The sequence below is a fragment of the Molothrus ater genome, chromosome W (assembly GCF_012460135.2).
Source record: "Molothrus ater isolate BHLD 08-10-18 breed brown headed cowbird chromosome W, BPBGC_Mater_1.1, whole genome shotgun sequence".
NCBI lineage: Eukaryota > Metazoa > Chordata > Aves > Passeriformes > Icteridae > Molothrus > Molothrus ater.
In genome coordinates, this window is record NC_050510.2 from 1,259,844 (window position 1) to 1,286,387 (window position 26,544).

Below are 26,544 nucleotides of genomic sequence, written 5' to 3' on the forward strand. Positions count from 1 at the left end.
CTTCTGCTGTTTTGTTTTTTAGTAAACTGCCATTTTTTCACTTATATCTTGCATTTGTCTCACCTTATTGGTGAAAGGGGAGTGGTTAAAACTAAAAGGAGAGGTAACTAATTTTGGAGTATCCACACCTTAAATTGTCTTAAACCAGGACATCAACACATTGCAAGATGAAAAAAAATTGGAACAACATATTAGCACCAACCACATGATGCCAGGGTAGACATTTATCTTCCCTAATTATGTTGTGTATTTAGTACTTAAGAGTTGAATATTTTTATGGTTACATGAGAAAGATGTATGCTGTAGAAAAACACCAGCAGGAAACAAGAGCTCACATTTAATTTCAAATTTAATTTGTCAAACAGACGTTATCTATATACAGTGTGTATTGTAATAATTCTTGTAATAGAAAGTAATTCAAATCTAAAATATTAACTGGCTGCATAGCACATTTGACATTATTGCCCATTTCAAGAGGGAAAACAATAAATTTCCAATAAATTTTGTCTGATTTGGATTCAAAAGTGTTCAGATATTGAACATGCCTTCTTTAAAACCTGTGTACACAAAAACTTTTCAGACCACAGTTTAGCTGAATATTTCCCATTTCATTACAACAAATCACAATATTGTCAGTTTAATAGAAAAACAAAACCAAAACATGTATCTGAAGCATCCAATAAAAAAGGGGCACTAAATGGAATAAAAAGGTTCCCATCCCCATTTTTGCATTCTAAACAGTAATTTCATAAAAATATTTTTATTAAAAAGTGTTAGTATATTGACTCTGTGACAAGAAAGACTGAGTAGGTAGGGAAAGGAACAAGCAAAAAAAAATCTCATTTAATTAGTTTGCAATATTTTTCAGCGATTTCTTTTATTTTGAAAAAAAGCATTATTACAGCTGACTACAAACAAGAGAAATCTTGGCTATTTTACAGTTATGGGTACAGAAATATTCAAGCTTGTGATGCAAAGTGGCAAGGTGACTGCAGTATACAATGTAAATTAATAGCTTTGAAATGTGAACAAATGTCCTTGAGAATTCTTTACTAAGAAAACAAAAAAACTCCTCCTCATTTCTCCCTGAAACATGATCACAGGTCTGTGTTTAAAATCTCATTTGCAAACATAATTTAAACTATGTTCACCCTGAAACCAGTTTTATGAGATTCAGTCTGAATGGGGCAGTGTTGAGGTCCCTGTAGAAGTAAACATTTTTCATTTCTTAAAGAGGGGAAAAAAAACCTCAGAAAACACCTGCCACCAACATTTGCAGCACAGTGCAGCCGAAATTTTAAATACAAAAATATTTTTCTATTGTTGGGATAATAGACCTTGCATCCTGGAAAGAAGTAACAATACTGTGACTAACAATATCCAGTCCATATCTTTCAAGTCACATAAGGCAATTACTGTGTTAGTTTACTGTATATGGCTAAAAGATGGTCCAGAAAATGTCAGTCTTTGTTATGTTTTCCGGCTACTCCATGTATGTTCAGGTGTACTTTTGTGATCTGATGAGTGTTCAAATGGAGATCTGTGTCCTATAGGAGATCTTGACCCATAAGGAGACCTCTGATCTAATGGTGACCTTGGGCCACTACCAGAAGCTCTGTGGTCTATTTGCCAGTCTGAGTGGTACCTATAATCTCTGGAAGATTTATGATGGATATACTCTGAAGTGGAACGGTGATCTGAATGTATCCTGTGGTCTGAATGGGAACGGTGATTTGAATGAGGTCGACTGTCTTTTAAACTTCCTTCCTGGTTTGACCTGTGATCTCTGCTCCTGTGGTCATCCAGCTTTCTACGTTTACCATCACTATAGTATCTGAAAAAATTTACTTATTACTGAACACATAGTAAGGACTACAATTATGTCAATTCAACAGAGCTGCATAAGAGAAATGTCTTTGCAATTTTGCATTACTTAGAAAAGATTCACTGCTGTTTACTACAAGCATACTGAAAAACCAGGAAAGGAATTTTTAACAGAACAATTTACCTGCTGTCTTGTTTATAGTGATCCCAGTCTCTGTGGTCTTTTCCATTGCTGAAGGCTGAATAGGACCTTTTCCTTGAGTCATTTTTATTATAAGCATCTTCCTGATGCTTGTCCTTATGATGATCATAGTACTGTGACAAATGTCTATCAGAAGAACTATCCCTGCTACTGTCATCATGGTTTGTATTCTCCTTCAGTCTTTCAACACCTGTTTAATAAAGTAGAGGTTATAAGGAAGCCTCAAACAGTAAAAATTATTTTCTTTATCCATTCAAATAGCTCTTCTATCTGTCAGATTTAAAGCAATGTGAAAATGGCATTATAGTTTGACAGAAACAATATCTAAATGATTGAAAGATAAATGCAGTAATGTGAGCAAACTGAGAGAGACCTCAGAAGGAAATAGAAGGCAAGCAAGCTAGAAATATAGATATGTAGGACCAAGAAACTAAATTTTTCAGCCTTACAGACTGAATAGAGAAGATCAGTGTGGTCTAATTGAGCAGGGAGTAGAAACCAGGTGCCTTTAGTAGAGCAATTTGAAACAGAATGGTAGGAAGTTCCTCTCTAAGGAGACAGCCCTAGTGAGAACACTAGTTTTAGAGGTACACCTTCTTAATGAAAGGTTTTTAGTAGTATTCCTAAAATACATTATACTCATTATTACCATACTATTATTATTATATATAAATTTTAAACCCATGATAACATACTCTAGGTTTTATATAACATGATATAAAAAAAAAGTATTACAAGAAGGCAACTGTGGGAGCATAGAAAAACAGTATTATTGTCAATAGTAAATGACATCCCATATAACTGATTGCTAACCATAACTTCAGGGAATATCTTTATTATGATATGGTGACATTACAAGTGCTACAAACAGGTATAGAGCCTCCAAGAAGTTTACAAGTGTTGAGTTGGTCTCTCTCCCTTCTCAAAATTAAATACAAAAAAGTGTGGGTTTTTAAAAATTAACTTACTTTAAGAAAATGGCCAAATAACTTGCTACTAAAACCTCTAAGTGCCAAATTCAGTCCATGCTCAGTTGAATTTCATCACCAAACTAGTGAAGTTATGCTGTCAGCCTATCCCTATGATATCCATCAGTATGGGAGTTCTAGGAGACAGTTTTAAGTTTATTTCATTTTATATACCATCATTTAAGATATCCAGCACAATAATATGTTCCACATTTCTTACCTGGATTTCTAATTACATGTGTATTCATGTTGTTGCTAATATTCTGTTCGCTGTGCTGCTAAAAGAGACAAGTACAAAAACCGTCATTGATAAATCCCAAAGTTGCATCTGAATTCTTCAGAAAATATTCTAAGAAAACAAACTAGTTTACTATGAACAGTAAAATACATTTAAAGTGTATTGAGTGAAAGCAATTGATACTTTATAATAACAATTATAAAACTTAGAATATATTTTTGTATATTTAGAGAGTCTGAAAGTATTACCTGAGATTCTTGGCGTTTTTTGATTGCATGTTTATACAGCTTGTGCAGCTTTCTGGCATCAAATTCTGTAAACTTAGAGACAAAAATCCACAAGTTTCTGAGGAAAAAGAAAGAAAGGTTATAATTCTTCCATATATTAATTTTTATTGTGTCATACAACAGAACATGGACTTAAATGAAATTATTTCAACAGTATTTCAGTAAACTGAATTAATTGTAAAGTCTGTTACACAGAATATTGTCTAGCTGCACAGCAAACATTACTTAGCTGTATTTTAAACTTTTCAGAAATTAATTACTTTAATAATTTGCCATTTTGTAATATTTATCACAATGACTGAAGAATGCAAACTGCATGAAAAATAGTATTAATGGCAGTTTTGTCAATAGAATGATTTGGCAATTGCATAAAAATATAGTTTTCAATTTGTTGTGCAATTCTTCTAAAAGATTATTTGAAATATGTCAGAAAACTGGAGTATTTATTACTCAGTAAAGATTCTTCTGAACTTTAAATCTCTTGCAGTATAAAAAATTTGATCTACATGACTAATTTCCTACAGATATCAGGGATGGGATTTTCCCATGAAATTCCAAAGCCTGGTCAAAGCTTTTGAAACCAAATGAGAAATCTGAAAGAGGATGGAAGCAGCATGCCAAAATCTTTGATCCTAATCTATGCTATGAAAGAAGAAAGCAAAACAAAACAACACTTTTGGTTTCAAGAAGCCAAAACCTTAAAGACGAGATTTGCTTCTATGATTGCAGACACCAGATTTAAGTCTAGAATTCTTTTAGCAAAGTTTACAGGTGGAATGCTTAAAAGACTACAGAATAGTACTGTTCTAACTAGTTTTTAGTTGAGAAACATCTCAAGTGTGTAGGCTCAAGAAGCATCTATCTGCTCTTTTACTGTGATGATTTAAATACTATAATTTTGGCCTAGAGTTTTGCAAAACTAGACAAAACCAGCAAATGGTGTGCCCAATGACATCTGTATAAGAAATATAGCATGAATACCTTTACTAAATTCTATGTCTTATAAAAGATAGATAAAACACATACTTTAATAATCTATGCATGGTACTGTAGCATTACTATAATATTAATTATATTATAGTAGCTCTACCATACTCATTCTTCACTGAAAGGGTAGTCAGGCATTGAAACAGGCTGCTCAGGAAAGTGGTGGAATCACCATCCCTGGAACTGTTCAAAAAATGTATGGATGTGTCACTTGGAGACATGGTTTAGTGGTGAACACAGTGATAGTGCTGGGTTAACAGTTGGACTCAATGATCTTAGAGGTCTTTTCCAACCTTAACAATTCTATGAGTCTATGATCTTACTATGAATTTCCATTTAAAGAAACATAACATTTACCAAAGTGTCTTTAAGACATGGATATTGCTTTTGTATTTCAGTTCACCCCAATATTTTAAAATAAAGCAAGTACAAACAGCAGAAATATTCTGTTAACAGTCTGCAAGAAAATGAAATGACTGAGCTTCGTATATGGAAGTGCAACTATATTTGCAACCATAAAGGATTAAAGTGCACATTATGATAAAACTAAATCTAACTGCATTAATAACTTAACAACAATATATAGTAAGTTTATAAACCAACATTTTCCTCAATTTTTCCAAAGTTATCACCTCACAGATGCATAAGAACACTTAAAACTCTTATTTCATTTTGAAATACATTTCGGAGTATGTTAGGATAAATGTTTTTTATCAAGTCAATTAATATGATTTAATTTTAGAGTATATTTTAAAAAAGAATAAAGGATTCTGCAACTCAAAATCATTCAAAGTTGAACACACACATTTATAATGGCCTGTTTTAAGCATGAATAATAAACCAAAACCAAACATCAATGTTGAAAAAAGTAGATTCTTTAATGATAAGAACTCTTTTCCACTAAACATGAAATATACTCTAAATACAGTTATTTTCTCTTTGCATTTGGTTTTAAAAAGTAAGAGGACTCCACCTACTAGACAAAATGCATTGCTATGCAAGTATAAAAAAGTGAAACCAATAAAAGCTGCTACCACTTTTAATCTTCTTTTCATAAGCCCTTATTTAATACAGCAGAAAAATTAAATAAATGGAGAATAATAAATGAGAAATAATTTAAAATTATTCTACTTAATATAAGCTATTATGGATTTCCCTTTTTCAAGAAAAATCATGCAGAATAACTTACTTTCTCCACTGTTTAATTTGTTCAGGATTTGCGTACTCTTTTAGACATTCGGTAATGTGGTCCCCAATTTTGATTAGGCACTGTCTAGTATGCTCCAGCTGTTCCCTTTCAGAAAGGCCTTTCTCTGGTCTATCCAATTGTTTCAATGCTGCTTTAACAGGCCTCATTCTTTCTTTGCACTGTAAAATTTTTAAAAAAGGAATACATTAATTCAAAAATAAAAATATAAAAATCATAAAACATGACTCACCCTTACACAGGCAAAGACAGTACTGTTGTAGGCCAAATGAAAAACAAGTCTTTGCTTGCAGCTCTTTTAGTTTTACTATAAAATTTCATTTGGAAAAGTAGCTTTTTAAATCCAGTTGAAAATTTACTTATGTATGACAGTATTAAATTGTATGTAACCCATATTAAAGATTTAAGAAAGCACTAAGTTAATATAAAAGATTTTCTGAGGGAAAGGAATTACTAGGTTTTACAATCATGGGTTTAACTTTCAGCACAAGTATATAGGACAAGAGTTATTTTACTTTTTAGAGCCTTGAAAGCTATACAAACTCAGTGCCAAGATTAGGTATGAGAATGTTTAATATATTTTAAGTAGATACTTTCTGCAACAATTAAACTTGGCATTCAACAGAGGATCAGCATTCCTTCTCTGTGCAGCTTTTAAGCCTGAGTTCTATGCAGATACTAGGATAAAGCTAGTTTAGGTGTGCCTAAATTAGTAACAGTGATGACAACACATGTACTCCTAGGTATATTTCATATGTGTATGCTTGAATTTTCACACTGATTTAAACATGTTAATAGTAAATACAGATAAATCAGTTAGCATGTTTTAAATTATAGACCTTTGCTTGGAAATACCATTCAATCACAATGGCAAGGTAGATGAAATGCATATTTTACCTGTCACAAGATAGACAAGAAGTCAAATGAGTTAGCCTCAACAACCCACAGCAGTAATTTCCATTTGAAAAGATAAACATGCTAATTAGATTGCATCTGATCATGGCATAATGATAAATATACCTTCCTGAACAGAGGGCCTGGACAAAAAAAATGTTCTATATGTAAACCCAACCTATAATTACTCCCACTAAGGAAGGAAGACAAGTCTATATATCCAGAATCAAAAATATGAGGGATTTTGGAAAACATCACAATCACTGTGTCAACATCTAGGGACAACTCAAAAATCAGTGAAGCTGTTTCATTACCAGATCATGCCATTAAGTAATTAAGCAGCTACATTACCTATTGCACTAACCACAGCTTAAGGAACTTTTTAAAAGACAGTTTACAAAATACACTGCTTAAGTGTAGAGGTGAACAGAGAAGCGCAATTGTACATGGGAATTGTGTGATTTTCAGTCACCTAGCCACTCACAAGATATCCTGGAAATTATAGATTAATCACTTATAACATCATTTAGAATAAAAAAAAACCCCAAAAAACAAACAAACAAAAAAAAACGCAAAACAACAACCCCCACATAGGTAAGCTAGTCAGTACCATACTGATGAGAAAACAAGATCATTTGCTTCTTACAGCCAGCACCACAGTAGACCCAGTAAACCTGTCTAGCAGTAATGGACAACTGTTGAAAGCAGAATGATAGAACTTTTACAGCAGCAAAGTAGCTGCTCAAAGTAAATTCTTAGCATCCTTCCAAAGTCCCCAATCAAACTATAAAATGTTACATATCTCCCTTTTGTTCTTCTAATATTGTTTCTGTTGTGGACAAAAGTAGTGATATAACTGAAATTCTTTTGGTATCAGATATTACTCCAGCAAGATATTTCTAAGGACTTTAGGATTTGTTCCTTCCTCTGTCTAATGCAGGAAGTCTGTAATACTTTAAGTGCAACTTTCTCTTGTTAGCTTACAAAGAACAAAGGGGTATTTGATAAGGCCAAGTCAGAGACTACAGCAGCTGCATTAAAATTCATTAATTTCTGTCCTTTAAGAAGCAGTATCCATGAATTATTCTTGAGGATGGATCTTCACAGTCTGTATTTTAAAACTATACAGCACACACAACTAGACAAATACTCTTCACTATACTGCATAAATGCAATAAAATAAAACTGCTAACCTGAAAACAAAACTGAATTTAGTATAGCATCAATAAGCCTTCAGTGATCTAAGATTTTACTGGCAATAGATATGTGTATTATAATACCTAATAGCAGAATCAAAAACATCAGAAATTGTGCTCATTTAGTATATCAAGTGTAAACACTAAGTTATTAACAAGGGACTTACCACACCAAATGTCCTCTGATCCAGTTCTTCAGATTCTTCTGATATTGGAACTGTTTCACTAGTTGCAGTAATATGAACTGGAATATCCAACAATGAAACTTTTTTATTTTTTTCTTTATTTTCAGATTTGAGTTCATTTGCCTAAGAACAAAACATGAAAATATATCTGATAAGCAAACCTTACTTTTGGGCTGAAATTATATTGTAATTAGGCAATCACTGCATTCTCTCCAATAATAACAAAAAGAAAGAAAAAAAAAATCTGTCATGCAGTGATAGTACCTTTTATTTTCTCTCTCGGAGGGATGGAGAAGGAGAATGGACAAGTTTCTTCCACTTGCACTCTCAGTCCCACTAAGCTATAGATCTTTAAAAAGGTAATTTCCCATTTCATTTGCCTGTCCTTGTACTTACAAGTGGCAAAAATAAAACTTCACATGATGCAAAAAATTTCAATGAAATGACTGATCTAAAATATCTTTTCAACTCAAAATCATTCACAAAAACCTGGGGCCTTTTTTAGTGCTATATAAGAAAAAATAAACCTAGTTACCTTTTCTTCCTTTACTTCTTTTTCTTTCTGTGTGGATTCTTTTAGTTTGCTTTCTCTCTTTTCTTTAATATTTTTAAACTCTTTCTTATCCTCTTTTTTCTCTCTTTTTAAATGCCTCTTATTTTCTTTTTCTCTTGTCTCTCTTTTTTCCACAGCTTCCATCTTTATACCAATATCTGGCTCAGGCTTTTCTTCATTTTCTTCTGCTTTTATTTTTTTATGTGGACATTTCACTGAAACAATCTCATCCTGAAATACACAAGCATATATGTCACATCAAATAGAGTTTCTAACTATACAAGTTTTGCAACTATCAGATTAAAATATACTTTTTTCTGTGTGTGATTTCTTTAGACTTAGGTTTAACACCTATCAAATGGAGCTGGATGCAGTTTCAAAACAAGATGAGGACTACTCACTCATTTCCTTAATGTGACACAAAACAAGCATTGATTGGGCAGGGATAATGGGCGTGTGAGAGATTAAATCCATTTAATTTTGTATTACCAAAGAAATCTGCTCCTGTAAAAAGTAGTTAAGCTGCAAAGAGCTAAAAGGAATAAGGAAGTAGACCTCACAAGACTGAGCTGATTTTTCAGGGCATGGTGATGATAAAAGACTTCTGTTCTAGTAATTTTGTTCCAGTAACTTTTGTGTGACCCTGAATTAAACAGTCACAGTGATAGGAGAAGGGAACAGAGTTCCAACTTTTGCTTTTTCAGACATGTTTTGAAGAATCTAGTGTTTTTTTCAGCTACCTTCAAAGTCACAAAATTAGGTGCAACGTGGCCCCTAAACCTAATCTGTTGGGGTTTTTTTTCTTCTCTGTAGTGGTTTCTGCTGTGTGATAAATAAATGAACCAACAAAAAGAGAGTCCTAAAGGAACACATCAGAAGTAATAAAAACATAATAAAGTTGAGTAGCTCATTAGAACAATATCTATTGAATAATAGTCAAACTTAACATCAACAATCCATGGGCCCTGATGGGATGCATCCACACGTGCTAAAGGAACTGGCAAACATCACTGCTAGGTCACTCGCAATAATCTTTGAAGGAGGACCCAGGGAACTACAGGTCACTCAGCTTCACCTGAATCCCTGGAAAAGTGATGGAGCACCTCACTCTGGAGACCATGTCTATCCCCATGGATGACAAGAAGGTGATCAGGAGTAATCAGCATGGATTCACTAAAGGGAAATTATGCTTAACCAACCTGATTGCCTTCTACAATGGGACAACTGGCTGGGTAGATGAGAGGAGTGGATATTGCCCATCTGGACTTCAGCAATGCTTTCAACAGTCTCCTGTGACATCCTCATATCATAGTGGACAGTGAGGCAGATTGAGAACATGGCTGAAAGGCAGGTCTCAGAGTGTTGTGATCAGTTGCAGTCTAGTTGGAGGCCTGTCACTATTGGTGTCCCCTAAGATTCAATGCTGGGCTCAGTATTGTTTAACTTGTTCATCAATAACTTAGATGAAGGGGTAGATGCCTCCTCAGCAAGTTCACTGATGATACAAAGTTCGGAGGAGTGGCTGATACCTCAGAGGGCTGTGCAGCCCTTCAGAAGGATCTCGACAGGTTGGAGAGATGGGCAGGGGGGAACCTTCTGAAATTCAACAAGGCAAATGCAGGGTCCTGCATCTGGGTAAGAATAACTTCAGGCACCGGTACAGGCTGAGGGTGACCTGCTGGAAAGCAGCTCTGCAGAGAAGGACCTCAGGGACCTGGTGGACAACAAGCTGTCCATGAGCCAGCAGTGCCCTTGTGGCCAAGAAGGCAAATGGTATCCTGGGGTGTATTAGGAAGAGCATTGCCAGCAGGTCAAGGGAGGTGATCCTGCCCCTCTATTGAGCCCTAGTGAGGCGCATCTGGAGTGCTGTGTCCAGTTTTGGGCTCCTCAGTATGAGAGAAACATGGAACTCCTGAAGGGAATCCAGCAGAAGGCTACAAAGATTATTAGGGGACTGGAGCATCGCACTTATGAAAAAAAACTGAAGGAGCTGGGTCTCTTCAGCCTGGAGGAGAGAGATCTGAGAGGGGACCTTATCAGTATCCCCTTATCTGAAGGGAGGGTGTCAGAGGATGGAGGCAGGCTCTTCTCAGTGGTGCCAAGCAATAGGACAAGAGGCAATGGGCAGAAACTGGAACACAGGAAGATCCACCTGAACATGAGGAAGAACTTTACTGTGCAGGTGACTGAGCAATGGAACAGATTATCCAGAGAGGGTGTGGAGTCTCCTTCTCTGGAGATATTCAAGAACTTTCTGGACACAATCCCGAGTAACATACTCTAGGGGAACTGGCTTGATCATGGAGGTTGGACTAGATGACCTCCAGTGGTCCCTTCCAACCTAACCCATTCTGTGATAATGAAAGCCCTGACATACACAGAAGCATTCACTTGCATGTCTCAAAACACCGTTTATTTATGCTGTACTTTCTAAACAATCTTGATTTTTTTTCCTGAGCCTGAACAAAAGTTGTTACCTGAAGAATCATAATCAGTAGTAAAAATGGATTAGTCAGAAACATTAGTTTTATATTTTGATTTTTAAATAAAATTGAATTTTGAGAAGATAAAATGCTCAAGTCTTTGTATGAATGATATTTACCTCATTATACTCATCATCATCAGATTTTTCTGAGGGTGGTGATGAGTCACTTTTTATTTCTTCTTTAATTTTTGCAGTCTTTGTTGCTCTATTCTTCTTACTTCTTGCTTTCTTCCTCTTTGAATTGCCCTGAATGTAAATTAGCACCTTTATTATGTCAACTGACAAGTGTCTGCATCACAGTTGCAGAAAAAGATTTTGGTTTTCATGTTAAAGAAAGCATTCAACTTATTTATTGCCACTAATGACCACCACTTTTCTCAGGATTGGAGACCAAGCCTAATGCAACAGTAAAGAATATTTACAAATAAGGGAGGAAAAAACAATATTAAATTTGCAATACATTCCTTGAGTTAGTTTCATCTAATACAATTACCAATACAGAGAAAAATGACACAAAGAAGAGTGGAACTTCTATAGATAAGACAAGTATCTGCTGACATTCCCATAGGTATATTATGTTATCTTGCTACTGAATATTAAGCTTAACTTACTGCACCAGTAAGTCTTTGCACTTCTTTTCTTGCAAGGTCTTTATTCAGTAATTTAATGAGGTAATCTGCACGGGTCTGCAACTGCTTTGCCTGTGGTTTCTTATCTGGGTCATCAGGTAAAATCTGAGAAGAACAATGGTAGCATCAACTACAAGTACACATTATCAGATTAGGAAGCTGCTAGTGTGAAGCACTGGGAACAGAAAAAGCTGAATTAAAAAATAAGCAAAAAACCAATCAACTCCAACTATACCTGACCAATATGCAGGCAGCCTCAAGGAATGGACAACTTAAACATATTATTGTTGCTCAAACACACAACCAATGTAGTCTTGAAAATATTCTCACAAAATTTACAGTCAGCTCAAGAAACTAGCCTCAGATTTCTGTTTCCACTCTCATAGTTCATCTAAAAAATTCAGAGCTCCTGTACCACTGTCATCCACAGATCTCCTAGTTCTGCCATGTGCTTCTAAATGCATTAACTCATTACCACAGGATATGCAGAAGCCAAAAAAAAAAAGAAAGAGTGGTTTCATAAAACAAGCAATTAATGGAAGGCAGGGGCAGAATATCATTAAACAGATTTCTATACAACCCTGGCTCCTCAAATCCCAAAGCTACAGGTTGGCAGTACCACTGTGTTTGCTTCACTCCGGTATTTCCCTAAGTGTTTCTCACTACTTCTAAGCAGCCATTGCACTACTTCTAATCTGACAAATACAGCAATTCTCATGTTGCAAATGAAAGTCACTTTCAAGCAAAGAAAACAGTGATAGGGAAACCAAACCAAAATCCCCAAACCAACTTCCCTCCAAAAAATCAAGAATAAAATTACAGAATTCATAAATTACTTAGGTTGGAAAAGACCTCTGAGATCATAGAGTCTAACCTTTGACCAATCATCACCTCGTCAACTAGACCATGGCAATAAGTGTCACATCCAGTCGTTTCTTGAACACCTCCGGGTATGGTGATTCCAACACCTCCCTGGGCAGTCCATTCAAATGTTTAACAACCCTTTCCATGAAGAAATTTCTCCTGATGTCCAACTATAATCTCCCCTGGCACAGCTTGAGGCCACATCCTCTTGTCCTGTCACAAGTTGCCTGGGAAAAGAGGCCAACCCTCACCGAGTTACAACCTCCTTTCAGGTAGTTGTAGAGAGTGATAAGGTCTGCCCTGAGCCTCCTTTTCTCCAGGTTAAACAACCCCAGTTCCCTCAGCCAATCCTCATATGACTTACTCTCTAGACCCTTCAGCAGCTCCATTGCCCTTCTCTGGACTCGCTCCAGCACTTCAATGTCTGTCTTGAAGGGAGTGGCTTAAACTGAACACAGGATTTGAGGTATGGCCTCAACAGTGTAGAGTACAGGGGGACAATTACTGCCCTGGTCCTGCTTCCCACACTATTTCTGATACAAGCCAGGATGCCATTGGCCTTCTTGGCCACCTGGGCACACACTGGCTCACGTTCAGCTGGCTGTCAACCAACAGCCCCAGGGCCTTTTCTGCCAAACAGCTTTCCAGCCACTCTTCCCCAAGCCTGTAGCGCTGCAGGGGGTTGTTGTGATCAAAGTGCAGGACCCAGCACTTGGCCTTGTTGAACTGAATACCATTGGTCTTGGCCCATCAATCCAGCCTGTTCAAATTCTTCTGCAGAGCCTTCCTACCCTCCAGCAGATTAACACTTCCACCCAACTTAGTGTCATCTGCAAACTTACTGAGGGTGCACTCAATCCAGATCATCAATAAAGATATTAAACAGGACTGGGCCCAATACTGATCCTTGGGCCCGGCCATCCAGCAAGTTCTTAACCCATCAAGGACTGAACCTGTCCAAGCTGTGGGTTGACAGCTTTTCCAGGAGAATTCTGTGGGAGACAGTATCAAAGGCTTTGCTGAAGTCTAAGCAGACACATCCACAGCCTTTTCCTCACCCACTAGGCAGTTCGCCTTGTCATAAAAGTAGATCAGGCAGGTTAGGCAGGACCTACATTCCCTAAACCCATGGTGGCTGGGCCTGATTCCTTGGTTGTCCAGTATGTGCCATGTGATCACACTCAAGATGATCTGCTCCATAACTTTGCTGGATACTGAGGTCAGGCTGACAGGCCTGTACTTCCTCGGATACTCCTTCCAGCCTTTCTTGTAGATGGGCATCACATTGGTTAACCTCCAGTCGTCTGGAACCTCCCTAGTCAGCCAGAACTGATGACAAATAATGAAGAGCATCTTACTGAGCTCTTCTGCCAGCTCCCTCAGTACCCTTGGATAAATCACATCTGGCCCCATAGACTTGTAAGTGTCTAAGTGGCTCAGCAGCTCACTAACTACCTCCTCCTGGATTACGGGGGGGTATTCTGCTCCTCATCCTTGTCTATCAGCTCAGGGGGTCAATTGTTCTGAGGATAACTGGTCTTACTGTAAGACTGAGGCAAAGAAGGCACCTTTGCCTTTTCCTCATCCTTGGTGACAATGTTTTCCCCTGCATCCAATAAGGAATGGAGATTCTCCCTGGCCCTCCTTTTGTTGTTAATGTATTTGTAAAAGCATTTTTTATTATCTTTCACGGCAGTGGCCAGGTTGAATTCTAGTTGAGCTTTTGCCTTTCTAATTTTCTCTCTACACGATCAAACAACATCCTTGTACTCTTCCTGATTTGCCTGCTCCTTCTTCCAAAAGTCTGGAATTAATTCAAATTAACACAACTAGACTATTTAAACTAGGGAAGCAAAAGATGGAAGAGAGAATTCAAGTGATAGAGACACAAAGAAATACAGAAACATAGCAGACTCTAAGAAGGTATACTTCAACTGAATACACAAAATCTTAAAATCTAATAATTTACCAAAAGGATACAAAGAAGTACAACTGACCTAACTTCTGGGCAATTTCAGTTATCATAAAATAAACTCTTTCAGTAACTGTTCTTATTAACATTATTACCTAAACAAAAAAACTCCTTGATGAAATTTTGCAGATGACATACCTTTTGTGTCAAACTGAGATCAGGATCCATTTTTATCATTTCCCAGCTGCCATAGCCATATTCGTAGATACCTATTAACAGATTGGAATCATCTTCCTTACCCCAATCTATATCAAAATGAGCTGCCTTGGTGTGGCATGGGATGACATATCTAGTAGAAATAAATTAGAAATATACATAAGCAAACTTTTCAAACTTAGTAAGGGATAGAAGAACATGCCACATATCACTGAGATCCTGATATATTTAGTAAGTAATCCACATAACTCTCAGGCTTTCTTACAATTTCTATAAACTATTTATTCAAATCAGTACCAAAATATGTTTTAAAGGAGGTCAAGATTAAGATATGAAAAACAGTCATCTATCTGTGGCCATGGACTGAGTTAGAACTGGCTAGCCATGAAGATAAGCTTAGAATATTACTCAAGTGAAACTGCTAACTGAATAAGCAGATAGTCTAGGGACTATAATACACAAGGTAGTAAGCTAAAAAGTTCATAGGTCTAAACAACTACTAACAATTACCATCTGCTCCATTTTGACAAATATTGCATTCTCTCAGGCAGAGGTGACACAAAGCAGTTCCTCAACAAGTCTGATTTCAAGCCTGGAATAATTAAGAATAACTGAACCCAGTCCCCAATGAATACAGTTCAGAAGTCAAAGCAAATACTGGCTTCTAAGGAGAGGGAAGAAAGAATAAAGAAAGAATGTGGAGCAGATTTCTGCTGCCAGTTCTTAGAGGTAATGGAGTGGCATGAGTGTCCCAGTGTACTCAGTCTGGAATGCTTAAATATATTCATAAAAGCCTTGAATAACTTTCTACATTATGGGTTCCTTTAGGAAGAAAAAAAAATACCTTTTCCTTTCTTCTGGATCTGCAGGAATGGATTTGTGCAATGGTGCCAACTCTTCTTCATGAGAAATAACTAACTTTGCATTCACCTGCACTCCTGATATTCGGAATGTTGGGCCTTTAACTTTCCCAAATCTACCTCCTTAAAATAAAGGAACAAATTATTAAAATATTTAGCTTTTATGTATATCTTATAGACAAACATAGAGAAAAAAAAAAGTTTGATGCTATAGCAGCAGACATTCAATTATAGGAAATGAATTTTTCTTAACCAAATGCTTTAATTAAACTCCAGAACCTCAAGGTCTTCCAGTTAATACTAGCAGATTAATTTTAAATTTCACGGTAAAGCAAAACCATATTGCATTCTACTATGACAACTCACTCAGGGAAAGGGGGAAGAAAAACAAAACCAAAAAGTCTTCTTACTAAAATCTTTTTTTCTAAATCACCTAGCATGCTAACATTTTGTTAATGTTTTCCCCTAACACAATTGTTTTGTTATGATCAGAGTGCAACAATCGTTCATATCTCTTTGACACTTTTTATTCCTCTCCCCCACCCCCAAACACACTTTACCTGCTCTTTCTTGGCCAAAGGAATTGTCCTTTAAAGCCTTAATGCATCCATTATGTACAAGTTCTCCCAGACGTCTAAGGTCTATCTCAGATTTATCAACTAGCTCAGCATCTCTAGCTATAGCATCTAACCTGGAAGAAAACAAATATGTTTTTACAGCTCTAAAACTTTAGTATTATGAATGACTCCTTCAGATTTTGAAACTAGAAAAGTGATCCTGTAAGTTATCATTCATCCACACTTGCTGTGTAAAATTTTAATGCATGCAGTTAAAAGCAGCTAAAGAAAATACAGAAACTATAAAAAAGGGTATTTCACATAAAGGACTATACAACAGGAAATATAAAGGATCCTATCAATGCAGTTTTGAGTTACATTTCAACACATTCTTTTAAATAGAAAAGGAACTATTATTAAGTCTATGGTTTTATTCACTTATCAAACAAAAAAACCTGAATGACTGTCACTAATGCAGAATTAACAGAATAGTAGGTTAAGTATAAAGAAAAAGCAAGCAGTCTTGCAAAATGTATAGATTTGTCAAACTGGCTGTCTACATACATATCATATATGATGAAAGGAAAAAAAAATTAAATTCATGTCATAGTACAGGCAAAAGATTAGGCACACTATTTCCTCTTTAACCTAAGGTTTCTTGGTGTAGTGTTTAATTTTAATGGAAACAAGGTACCAAGTTGCTATACAAATATAAGCAAATTAGTTTACCTTTCAAGTGGGCCACCAAATTTCTTGTAACTCTTTATAAACCTAATAACAGAAAATAATTTTGCAGTTAAAAAAATGTATGCTTAACTACATTGGTTTTAAAAATGTATGTGTAAAGTCTTAGTACAAGGCTATGTGGACAATACAAAGAAAATAAGAACTAGAGAGACTAGGATGGCTTACTATATGAAGACAACCCACATTTAAAACCAGAGTTCTATTTGTTTTAATAAATTATATAAATAAAACAACAGAAGATACAATTTCTTTCAAAAGTTACTTTACTAATTAGTTTCACATGACAAAGAATTCAGCAATGTGATGTGTCTAATCATAAAAATCAAATGTGGACTTATAGTAAATTGAGAATTCAGATATTATGTTAGGTCTCTCATAATAAAGAGAAGCTAGCGGCAATTTTAAGACTTAGGAAAACATAACATGAAAGATAAAGGAATGCAAGCATAAGAATATCCCTGACAAAAGCAGCAAACCATTATATATTAGATAAAATGAAAAGGAAACAAGGCTCTTCAAGGTTATTTATATAATCAAAAATACTTTACAAGCTGTACAGTATTTTAGAGAAAAATGAATACTTAAATGACAGAAGCAAAGTAGCATTTCACAAACCAAAGTAAAGCAAAACAATTTCTACTCCTTCTCCCAAAGAAGTATTTTTAGCATCAAATATTGTGGGACCAGCTGCACAGATTCACTTATGTACTGGGTTTTGCTGAGATAAAGTTAATTTTGTTCAGAGCACCATATCTACTAGTATGTTTTAGATTTGTGACCAAAGCATTGTTGATAACATGCTAATGTTTCAGCTCTTGCTTAACAGTGTTTTCACAGCATCAAGGCCTTTGCTGTTTCTCATACCACCCCACCAGTGAGTAGGCTGGGGGTGCACAAGAAGTTGAGAGGGGACACAGCTGGGACAGCTGACCCCAACTGACAAAAGGGTTATTCCAGACCATATGGTGTCATGCTTGGCAATAAAAACTGTGTAGAAGGAGGGAGAGGAAATGTTTGGTGTTATAGTATCTGTCTTCCCAAGTAACTGTTACACATGGTGAAGCCCTGTTTTCCAGGAAATGGGTAAATGCTTGCTACTGGGAAGTGGTAAATGAATTCCTTGTTTTGCTTTTATTGTGCATGTGGCTTTTGCTTTCCCCATTAAACTGTCTTTATCTCAACCTACAAGTTTTCTCATTTTTACCTTTCTGATTCTCTCCCCAGTCCCTCTGGAGGAGACTGAGCAAGCAGCTGTGTGGTGCTTAGCTGCCTACCAAGGTTAAATCACAACAATGTATCAAAATATTTTTTTTTAGTTTTAAAATGCATCATATAACATTAACACAAATACAATGACAAGGAATTTAAAAAAACAAAACTCGCTGAACCTTTTTGTAGAACATTTTTTAACTCAAGTTATTCCTCACCAAAATAGGTTCAAATTCTGCACATAACAGTTTCTTACATCAGCACCCCAAACTACTCAAGAGTAAAGACTTAAATGCCTAAAATAAAAAATTTAAACTAAATAAATGCAAAATAGACTCATTTCCATATTTTCAAACTCTAAAATGACAAAAAAAAAAGTTTTGTCCCTTTAAACATGCATGTCCCCCCACATCTTACCGCCTAATCTCTGCATCACTAAATCCTTTAATATTTTCTCGAGGAATAGTTCGTGGTCTTCCACGTTTTTTTGGTCGTTTTCTTTCTGAGACTGAGTCACTATCAGATCCAGAATATCTTCTCCTCCTACTGCGTTTCCCTTCACTTCCATTAAAGCTGATCTGGAATTTCAGATTAAGTAGTTCAAAGCTACATGACTTAACATTTTATTAATATGTTATCTAGCCTGTCAAAAATGAGGGAGGTGTGTGTGTGGGTGCCACAAATGAAAACCACCCAACCCAAAAGTACAAGCCAAAACAACTGCAATAGAAAACCCAAATAATAACAACAACAAAATCAGTTAGTCAGTAGAAACCCAGATACCTGTTTTGCACAGTTTCTCATCCTTGGCAGCATATATATTTCTTCAAGTTCTTTTTGTCTTTCTTCCTCTTCTATTCGTCGCCGCTGGACTTCTGGAATGATTTCTTCCCAGTTTCTTAAATTTTGTTCTGGTTTCAACTCAATGTCATCTTCATCCATATTAGAAAAGTTAGCCACCTTAGATATTGGAAGATAAGTATTTTCACCAAATCAATACATCCTTTACTTATACAAAGAGCCAGTAATTAATATATTAGAAAAACTTAGTTCAGAATGACACATTTTATTTATTTGTATATACACAAAATGTATACGTATAAAATGCTTCATGAAGGACTGTCTCTAATGAAAATATTTTCAGAAATGAAACACACACATTGCATACAACATGGCTGAATATAAAGATAAGAATATTTTTCTTCTTTTACAAGTTGAGAACTATAAAACCACTATAAAATGCATACACGATAGCTGTGATTGTTGTTTAAATTCCTTCAAAACAGAGAGCAAGTCTAACTATATGTCAGAGTTAATATGAATGTTTAATAATGTAGAACTAACTAAACATTAATAAACTGTAGAAATCACAGTATATTGCAAATGAACGATGAGCATAAAATTTATTTACTACTCAACTGATCTAAAGAAGTCCAGCCTTGATTTAAAAAAAAACAAACAAAACCACACCAAAATTAAACAACAAAAAGACCCACAAAAACAAAGGAAAAATGCCCCAGCCAACAAAAATACATCACCATCCACAACTGGACTCACTCAATATTATAAGTATCATCCAGTTAAGCATATCTGGCATTTATGTTTACATGGGGGCTGAAAGAAGTTTCTAAAAGTCATTAGCTAAGAAATCCAAATTTCATTCTTTGTTTTCAGAAGTACTACAGGTGCTTAACAGCATAAAGCATTAAATTAAAAACAGCTCTCCCCAGTATGCTAACAATTAAATCAAGGACTAATGTATTTGTAAATATCTTTCTTATTTTGTGTCCTAGGGTGGCGTTATGATGCTTGTATCCCCATTCATGTGTTCTGGTAATGTTGGCTATTATGTTCTGTACCTTTAAGACCGGCTCTGAAGAGGGAAAGTTTTATTTTGGTTTTCTTATCAGCCTGGCGGGACACAGAGACTGCAGCTTTTGCTTTTTGCTTTTGCTCTCTCGCTCTTGCTTGCTTCGCTTCTGCTTGCTTTTGCTCTTTAGCTAGTTTAGCTAAACTGTCCAATTTCTTCCTGGACGGTTTCTCCTTTCCTTTTTCTGATCATTTCGAACCTGCTCCGGACTGGGACCTGAGAAACACCAAGATCCTGCACCTTCTGGCCTGCAGCAGCAGCCCCAGCGCCGGAGGGACTGAGAACAGAGTGACCACCCCCCAAGAGAGACTTTCTGAATTTGTCATCTTTTTTCAGAGTGGTGTCATCCGGTATTGTTCATTTTGTGTGCTGGGGGGTGCTGTGCTTGTTAAATAAACAGGTTCTTTCCACTCCTCTCCGAGGAATCCTTCCCGAACCGGTTGGGGGGAGGGGCTGTGTGGGTTTGCTTACTGGAGGAGCCCTAATTTTGAAATTCTCCTCCAAATTTGCCCTAAACCACGACATTTGTTAGCAAAATATGTATTTTACATGCTTGCACTGGAAGTAATTACCCTGTTGTATTGGTTTTGCACAGCCTGGATTTTTTTTTGGGGGGGAGGAAGGGGCCTCAGAGGTGGCTTCTGTGAGAAGCTGCTGGAAGCTTCCACCATGTCTGGCAGAGTCAATCCCTGATGGCTCTGAAGATGGACATGCTGCTGGCCAAAGCTGGGCCAATTAGAAAGGTTGGTAACACCTCTGTGATAACATATTTAAGACGAAAATCAAAACAAAGGGCACACGGTTTTTCCATCTAGTCAGAGAAGAGGAGGAGGTGAGAACATGTGAGGAAAAACAACATGGTGACACCAAAGTCAGTGGAGAAGGAGGGGGAGGAGGTGCTCCAGGCGCCAAAGCCGAGATCCCTCTGCAGGCTGTGGTGATGACCATGGTGAAGCAGGCTGTCCCCCTGCAGCCCATGGGGATCCACGGGGGATGCAGAGATCCACCTGCAGCCTGTGGGGGAGGTGCTCACGCTGGAATGGGTAGATGCCTGGAGGAGACTGTGATCCAGTGGAAGACCCAGTGGAGAGAGAGGGCCCCTGCTTCCAGGCTGGAGCAGCCTGTCCTTGGAGGACTGCACGCTGTGGAAGATTGACTCACATTGTGGCAGTTTTGGGAGGACTGTGTGCCCGTGGGGGGAATTCACATTGCAGCAAGTGTGGTAGGACTGCTGCTCGTGAGAGTGGACCCATGCCAGAGAAGTTCACAGAGAACTGTCTCCCGTGGGAGGGACCCCATAGTCTCACAGGGAAGGACTCCTCTCCCAGAGTAGTGGAAGAAAATTTCAGGTGATGAATTGACCAAACCCCCCATGCCCTGTCTCTCTGCACTGTCAGTGGGAAGGAGGAAGGGGCTGAGGGGAAAAAGGTGTTTTAAGGGCTTATTTTACTTCTCATTATCTTCCTCTGATTCCGTTAGTAATAAATTCACTTTGCAACCTTAAGTTGAGCCTGTTTTGCCCTTGAAGTGTTTTCTCCTGGTCCTTATCTCAACTCATGAACCCTTCATTTTTTTTTTTCTCTCCTCTACCCAGCTGTGGCAGGGAAGGGTGAGCGAGCAACCCTTGTGGGTGCCTGGCATTGAGCCAGTGTCAAACCATGACACCTGTATAGGTGAATAGACATTGCATGCCAAAGAGCTAACTTAGTGTTTCACATATTTCACAGAATCACAGAATATGCTGAGTTAGAAGGGACCCACAGGGACCAAAGTCCAACTCCTGGCTCTGCACAGGACACCCCCAAGAGTCACACCATGTGCCTGAGATCATTGTCCAAACATTTGAACTCAGACAGGCATGGTGCTGTGACCACTTCCCTGGGGAGCCTGTTCCAGAGCCCAACCACCCTTTGGGCGAAGAACCTTTTTCTTATACCCAACCTAAACCTCCTCTGACTTAGCTCCATGCTGTTTCCTCAAGTCCTGTCACTGGTCACCGGTCACCAGGGAGAAGAGATCAGTGCCTGCCCCTCCATGTCCCTTCGTGAGGATGTTGAACACTTCAATGGGGTCTCCCCTCAGTGTCCTCTTTTCCAGGCTGAACAAGCCAAGTGACATCAGTTGTTCCTCATAAGGTTTCCCCTCAAGGCCCTTCACCATCCTTGTGGCCCTCCTTTGGATGCTCTCTAATAGCTTAATGTCTTTTTTATATTGCGGCACCCAAAATTGCACACAATACTCAAGGTGAGGCCACACCAGCACAGAGCAGAGCGGGACAATCACCTCCCTTGCCAGGCTGGCGATGCTGGGCCTGATTCCCCCCAGGACACAGTTGGCCCTCCTGGCTGCCAGGGCACTGCTGACTCATATTCACCTTCCTGTCAACCAGGACCCCCAGGTCCCTTTCCATGGCACTGCTTTCCAGCCTCTCATTCCTCAGTCTGTCCATACATCCAGGGTTGCTCCATCCCAAGTGCAGAATCTGGCACTTTCCCTTGTTAAACTTCATATGGTTGGTGATTGCCCATTTCTCTAATTTCTTGAGGTCTCTCTGCAGGGCCTCTCTGCCTTTGAGGGGGTCAACATCTCCTCCCAATTTTGTATCATCTGCAAATTTACTTTGTATCCCTTCAAGTCCTGTATTCAAGTCATTTATGAAGATGTTGAAGAGCACAGGGCCTAAGATGGAGCCCTGTAGAACCCCACTAGTGACAGGTTGCCAGTCTGATGTCACCCCATTTACTATAACCCTTTTTGCCCAACCCATGAGCCAGTTGCTCACCCATCACATGATGTGTGAATGATGTAAGAATGAAGGAACAATAAATAGGTAAAGAAGAACAAAAAATAGCATTAATAAAGGAAAGTATAATTAAGGAAAGAGGGAGGGAACAGAGCAATACCTTGAACTGTGAAAGCAACTCATCTCCTACAGTCAGTGGACCTGGTTCATTTTCTCGAGTTTCAGCCCTCTTCAGGATTTCATCTATATCCATTTCCTGAAACAGAAGTTTCTCTTTACAACAAAACAATTCATAGGTTTCTCTGTCCACCAAGTGTAGATGCACTGTTCCATTTACCTGAGGCTCCTCTTCTTCCCCTTCAGGTTCTTTAAAAAGTTCCTCAGCACCGAACTTCAAAATTGCTGATAACTCTTCCTTATTAAAAGGTGTTGAGCTGAAATACAAAAAGTTTCACATAAACACTTTATCTTAGTGAACAGTTTCAATTTACTATAACCATGAGTCAAATTTCCTTTTGTCTTAAATAAAAACTAGTTTTATTATGTAAAAAAAAAATGACATGGACAATATACTTTGCAGTCTTTACTTACATAACTCCTTACCACATAATTTTTGCCTTTTATTAACCAAGTGAAATGACTTGAATTTTTACTCAAATAGTCAAGTATACTTAAGCATAAGGTAATATGAAAGAATAAACAAATATACCTGGAGGGAGTAGAGCCTGTATGTAGTACAGTTTTCCCTGTAGTGTCCATTCTCTGAATTACTAAGTGATCTAACACCATCTTTTTCTTGGCTCTTTCAAGAATGTCTTCTTCTACTGATGCTTTTGTGACTAGCCGATAAATATTAACCTATGTATATTACAAAAAAGGTTTTATTTGCCCGCTCACAAATTACCCATGAAAAAATACACAGATGAAGTTAACAAAAAACCCTTGAGCAACAACAGGGAGAAATATTAGACATGATTACAAATCTAAATCTTATTGAACTAGTATTGCATATATGAAACCAGTCAATCATGTTATCACAGTCTCTATAGAAATTATATTTGAAAAAATTTCTTAGACCTCTCCTCTAAGTTTCTATGATTAAGCACAAGCATGGCCACAAGGAAATGTGTTATGTTTGATTACTACTTGAAGTATTCTGCGAGAAACCCAAAGAGAAGTACAAAGTATTAAACAAAGCAAAATGGATGTGCTTTAAGTACAGCAGTTACTTTCTAGAATGATACAATGCCAATGAACATGGGACAAGTCCGCAACTTCTCCTACCCATCCATATACTACAGCTGCTGTGCTATCTCTCTGTATAGGGAGATTTAAAAAAAATGTTTAAAAGGCAAATCATTAATATTAACATTTTTAGATATTTTTAGCAAGTATTAGTTATTCTCAAAATACATGAGGACTGTGATGGGCCAGACAGACAGCTTATGGCTAACATAATTCATTCTTCCTTCAGGTTTGATACCTAAAAGAGAAGCGCATGTACCTGTTTCTTCTGTCCAATCCTATGAGCTCTAGCCTGTGCCTGCAGATCATTCTGTGGATTCCAATCAGAATCAAATATAACTACAGTGTCAGCAGATGCTAAGTTTATACCTAATCCTCCAGCTCTGGTAGACAGCAAAAAGCAGAAGTCCTGAAATTATAAAAGAAGAAATAGCTTTATATATATTAGCTATAATATTCCTTTAGAGAACCAATATGACACTTCTTTATTTGCTCTGTGGAGCAGACTATGAACTCATATATTTCTTTAAGTATATCATAAACATTTGTTAGACTTCTAATACAAGAAGTTGTTTGTCATGTCTAGAGCCAGTGGATTGCTATTTGAATAGAATAGACTAGACTATTTTGGTTGGAAGAGACTGACAACCACAATCTAGTCCAACTGCCTGACCACTTCAGGGCTGACCAAAAGTTAAAGCATGTTATTAAGGGCATTGTCCAAACACCTCTTGAACACTGACAGGCTTGGGGCATCGACCACCTCTCTAGGAAGCCTGTTCCAGTGTCTGACCACCCTCTCAGTAAAGAAATGCTTCCTACTGTCAACTCTGAACCTCCCCTGCCCCAGCTTTGAACCACTCCCATGCGTCCTGTCACTGGATCTTAGGGAGAAGAGCTCAGCACCTCCCTCTCCACTTCCCCTCCCCAGGAAGCTGTAGAGAGCCATGAGGTCACCCCTCAGCTTCTTTTTCTCCAAACTAGACAAACCCAGTGTCCTCAGCTGCTCCACACAGGACGTTCCTTCTAGCCCTTTCACCAGCTTGGTTGCCCTTCTCAGAATACATTCAAGGACTTTCACATCCTTCTTAAGTTGTGGGGCCCACAACTGCACACAGTACTCAAGGTGAGGCCACATCAGCAGTGAATACAGCAGGATCATTGCCTCTTTTGACCAACTGGTGTTGCAGTGTGTCGCCATTTCCTGTCTCACCTATCCCATCCCCCTCAAGGATGCCAACCTTTCCCCCTCCCCTTTTGCCCTCCTGCCTGGCACCTTCCAGCAAGGCATTGTGTGATTGGCAGATGCCCCCCAGGCCTGGGCTCATTGGTTTGTCCTAGCGTCCACATCCCCTGACCCTTCCCCTGCTCACACCTGGTTGGCCTTCACCTGTCCGTCCCCTCCCCCTCTCCCCGGGGCTTAAAAAGGACACGAGACCATGCGGCCGGGGTCTCTGCCGTGGTCTCTGCCGTGGTTCGGTCTCTGCCTGTCTGGCTGGAGCTGATACCACATTCAGAGGTCTACCATGCTACAATAAACTCTGGATCTAAGCTACACGGCAGAACCCGCTCCTTTTCTCTTCACCGTCTGAACCTTTTCCACCAAAGGTAAACTGAGTTCCTATTTTGCCTGGACTTGTTCTGAGCGCCCAGCTGCAGCACCTAGCCAGCCAAAGGTATCTCTGGGGTGAAAAACGCCACAGCTGCAGCCTTTGGTCCAGCAGCGAGGCCAGACGAAGCCAGGCAGGACACACCCCGAAACATTCGGGGCTTAATATTTAATAAACTGGTTCTACTGTGTTTGATGCCCCCCAGGATGGAGTTTGCTCTTTTGGCTGCCAGGGTTCACTGCTGACTTATACTGAGCCTGCTGCTGACCAGCACCCCCAGATCCCTTCCTGCAGGGCTGCTTTTCACACACTCCTCTCCCAATCTATACTTGTGCCCAGCATGACTCTATCCCAGGTACAGGATCTGGCACTTGGACTTGTTAAATTTCATGCCACTGATGGTCGCCCGATGCTCCAACCTATCTAGATCCCTCTGCAAGGCCTATTGTCCCTCAAGAGAGCCAACAGCCCCTCTCAGTTTGGTATCATCAGCAAACTTGCTAATGGTGCATTCAACTCCTGCATCCAGATCATTGATAAAAATATTGAACAGGACTGACTGGCTTTAAAATTGAACCGTGAGGGATACCACTAGTGAATAGTGACCAGGCAGATGTAGCTCCATTCACTACAAACCTTTGAGCACGGCCCTTCCATCAGTTCTTCACCCAGCACACCATGAACCTGCTCATCCCACAGTTGGACAACTTGTCCAGAAGGACACTGTGAGGGACAGTATCAATGGCCTTCAAAAAGTATCAGTTCACTGTTTTCTTTAGACCAGCTAATATTTTTTATAGGCAGTTAAGCACCACGCAGCCACACAATCACTTCTTGCCCACACCCCCAGTGGGACGGGGAAGAAGAAAGGAAGACTGAAAGCAGGGAAACTTGGGGGTCAAGATAAAAATTGTTTAATAAGCAAAGGAGAAGTGGAAAAAGAAAGAAAACAAAACAGAACAAGTGATGCAAATGTAATCTCTTGCCACCTTCCCATAGGCAGGACTGATGCCCAGCCAATTCCCAAGCAAAAGATGGCTAATCTCCTTAAACCCC

General features: G+C 38.3%; 1 protein-coding gene across 2 annotated transcripts in view; it reads right to left on the reverse strand.

The window, feature by feature from the left end:
- Window positions 1-331: 331 nt before the first annotated feature.
- The window catches only part of LOC118701542 (chromodomain-helicase-DNA-binding protein 1-like), a 100,267-nt gene continuing 74,054 nt past the window's right edge, over window positions 332-26,544 (reverse strand). For both annotated transcript variants that reach the window (XM_054517784.1, XM_036406219.2), the window contains 19 exons: window positions 24,138-24,287; window positions 23,343-23,491; window positions 22,971-23,067; window positions 22,794-22,889; window positions 18,804-18,980; window positions 18,438-18,598; window positions 16,794-16,835; window positions 16,068-16,198; window positions 15,492-15,630; window positions 14,630-14,780; window positions 11,638-11,760; window positions 11,144-11,272; window positions 8,524-8,772; window positions 7,971-8,111; window positions 5,696-5,874; window positions 3,481-3,577; window positions 3,215-3,272; window positions 2,009-2,216; window positions 332-1,834 (listed from right to left, as the gene is read on the reverse strand). In XM_054517784.1, the coding sequence (XP_054373759.1) occupies window positions 1,471-1,834; window positions 2,009-2,216; window positions 3,215-3,272; window positions 3,481-3,577; window positions 5,696-5,874; window positions 7,971-8,111; window positions 8,524-8,772; window positions 11,144-11,272; window positions 11,638-11,760; window positions 14,630-14,780; window positions 15,492-15,630; window positions 16,068-16,198; window positions 16,794-16,835; window positions 18,438-18,598; window positions 18,804-18,980; window positions 22,794-22,889; window positions 22,971-23,067; window positions 23,343-23,491; window positions 24,138-24,287 (2,841 nt within the window). In that variant the 3' untranslated portion in view covers window positions 332-1,470. The remainder of the gene's footprint in view (window positions 1,835-2,008; window positions 2,217-3,214; window positions 3,273-3,480; window positions 3,578-5,695; window positions 5,875-7,970; window positions 8,112-8,523; window positions 8,773-11,143; window positions 11,273-11,637; window positions 11,761-14,629; window positions 14,781-15,491; window positions 15,631-16,067; window positions 16,199-16,793; window positions 16,836-18,437; window positions 18,599-18,803; window positions 18,981-22,793; window positions 22,890-22,970; window positions 23,068-23,342; window positions 23,492-24,137; window positions 24,288-26,544) is intronic.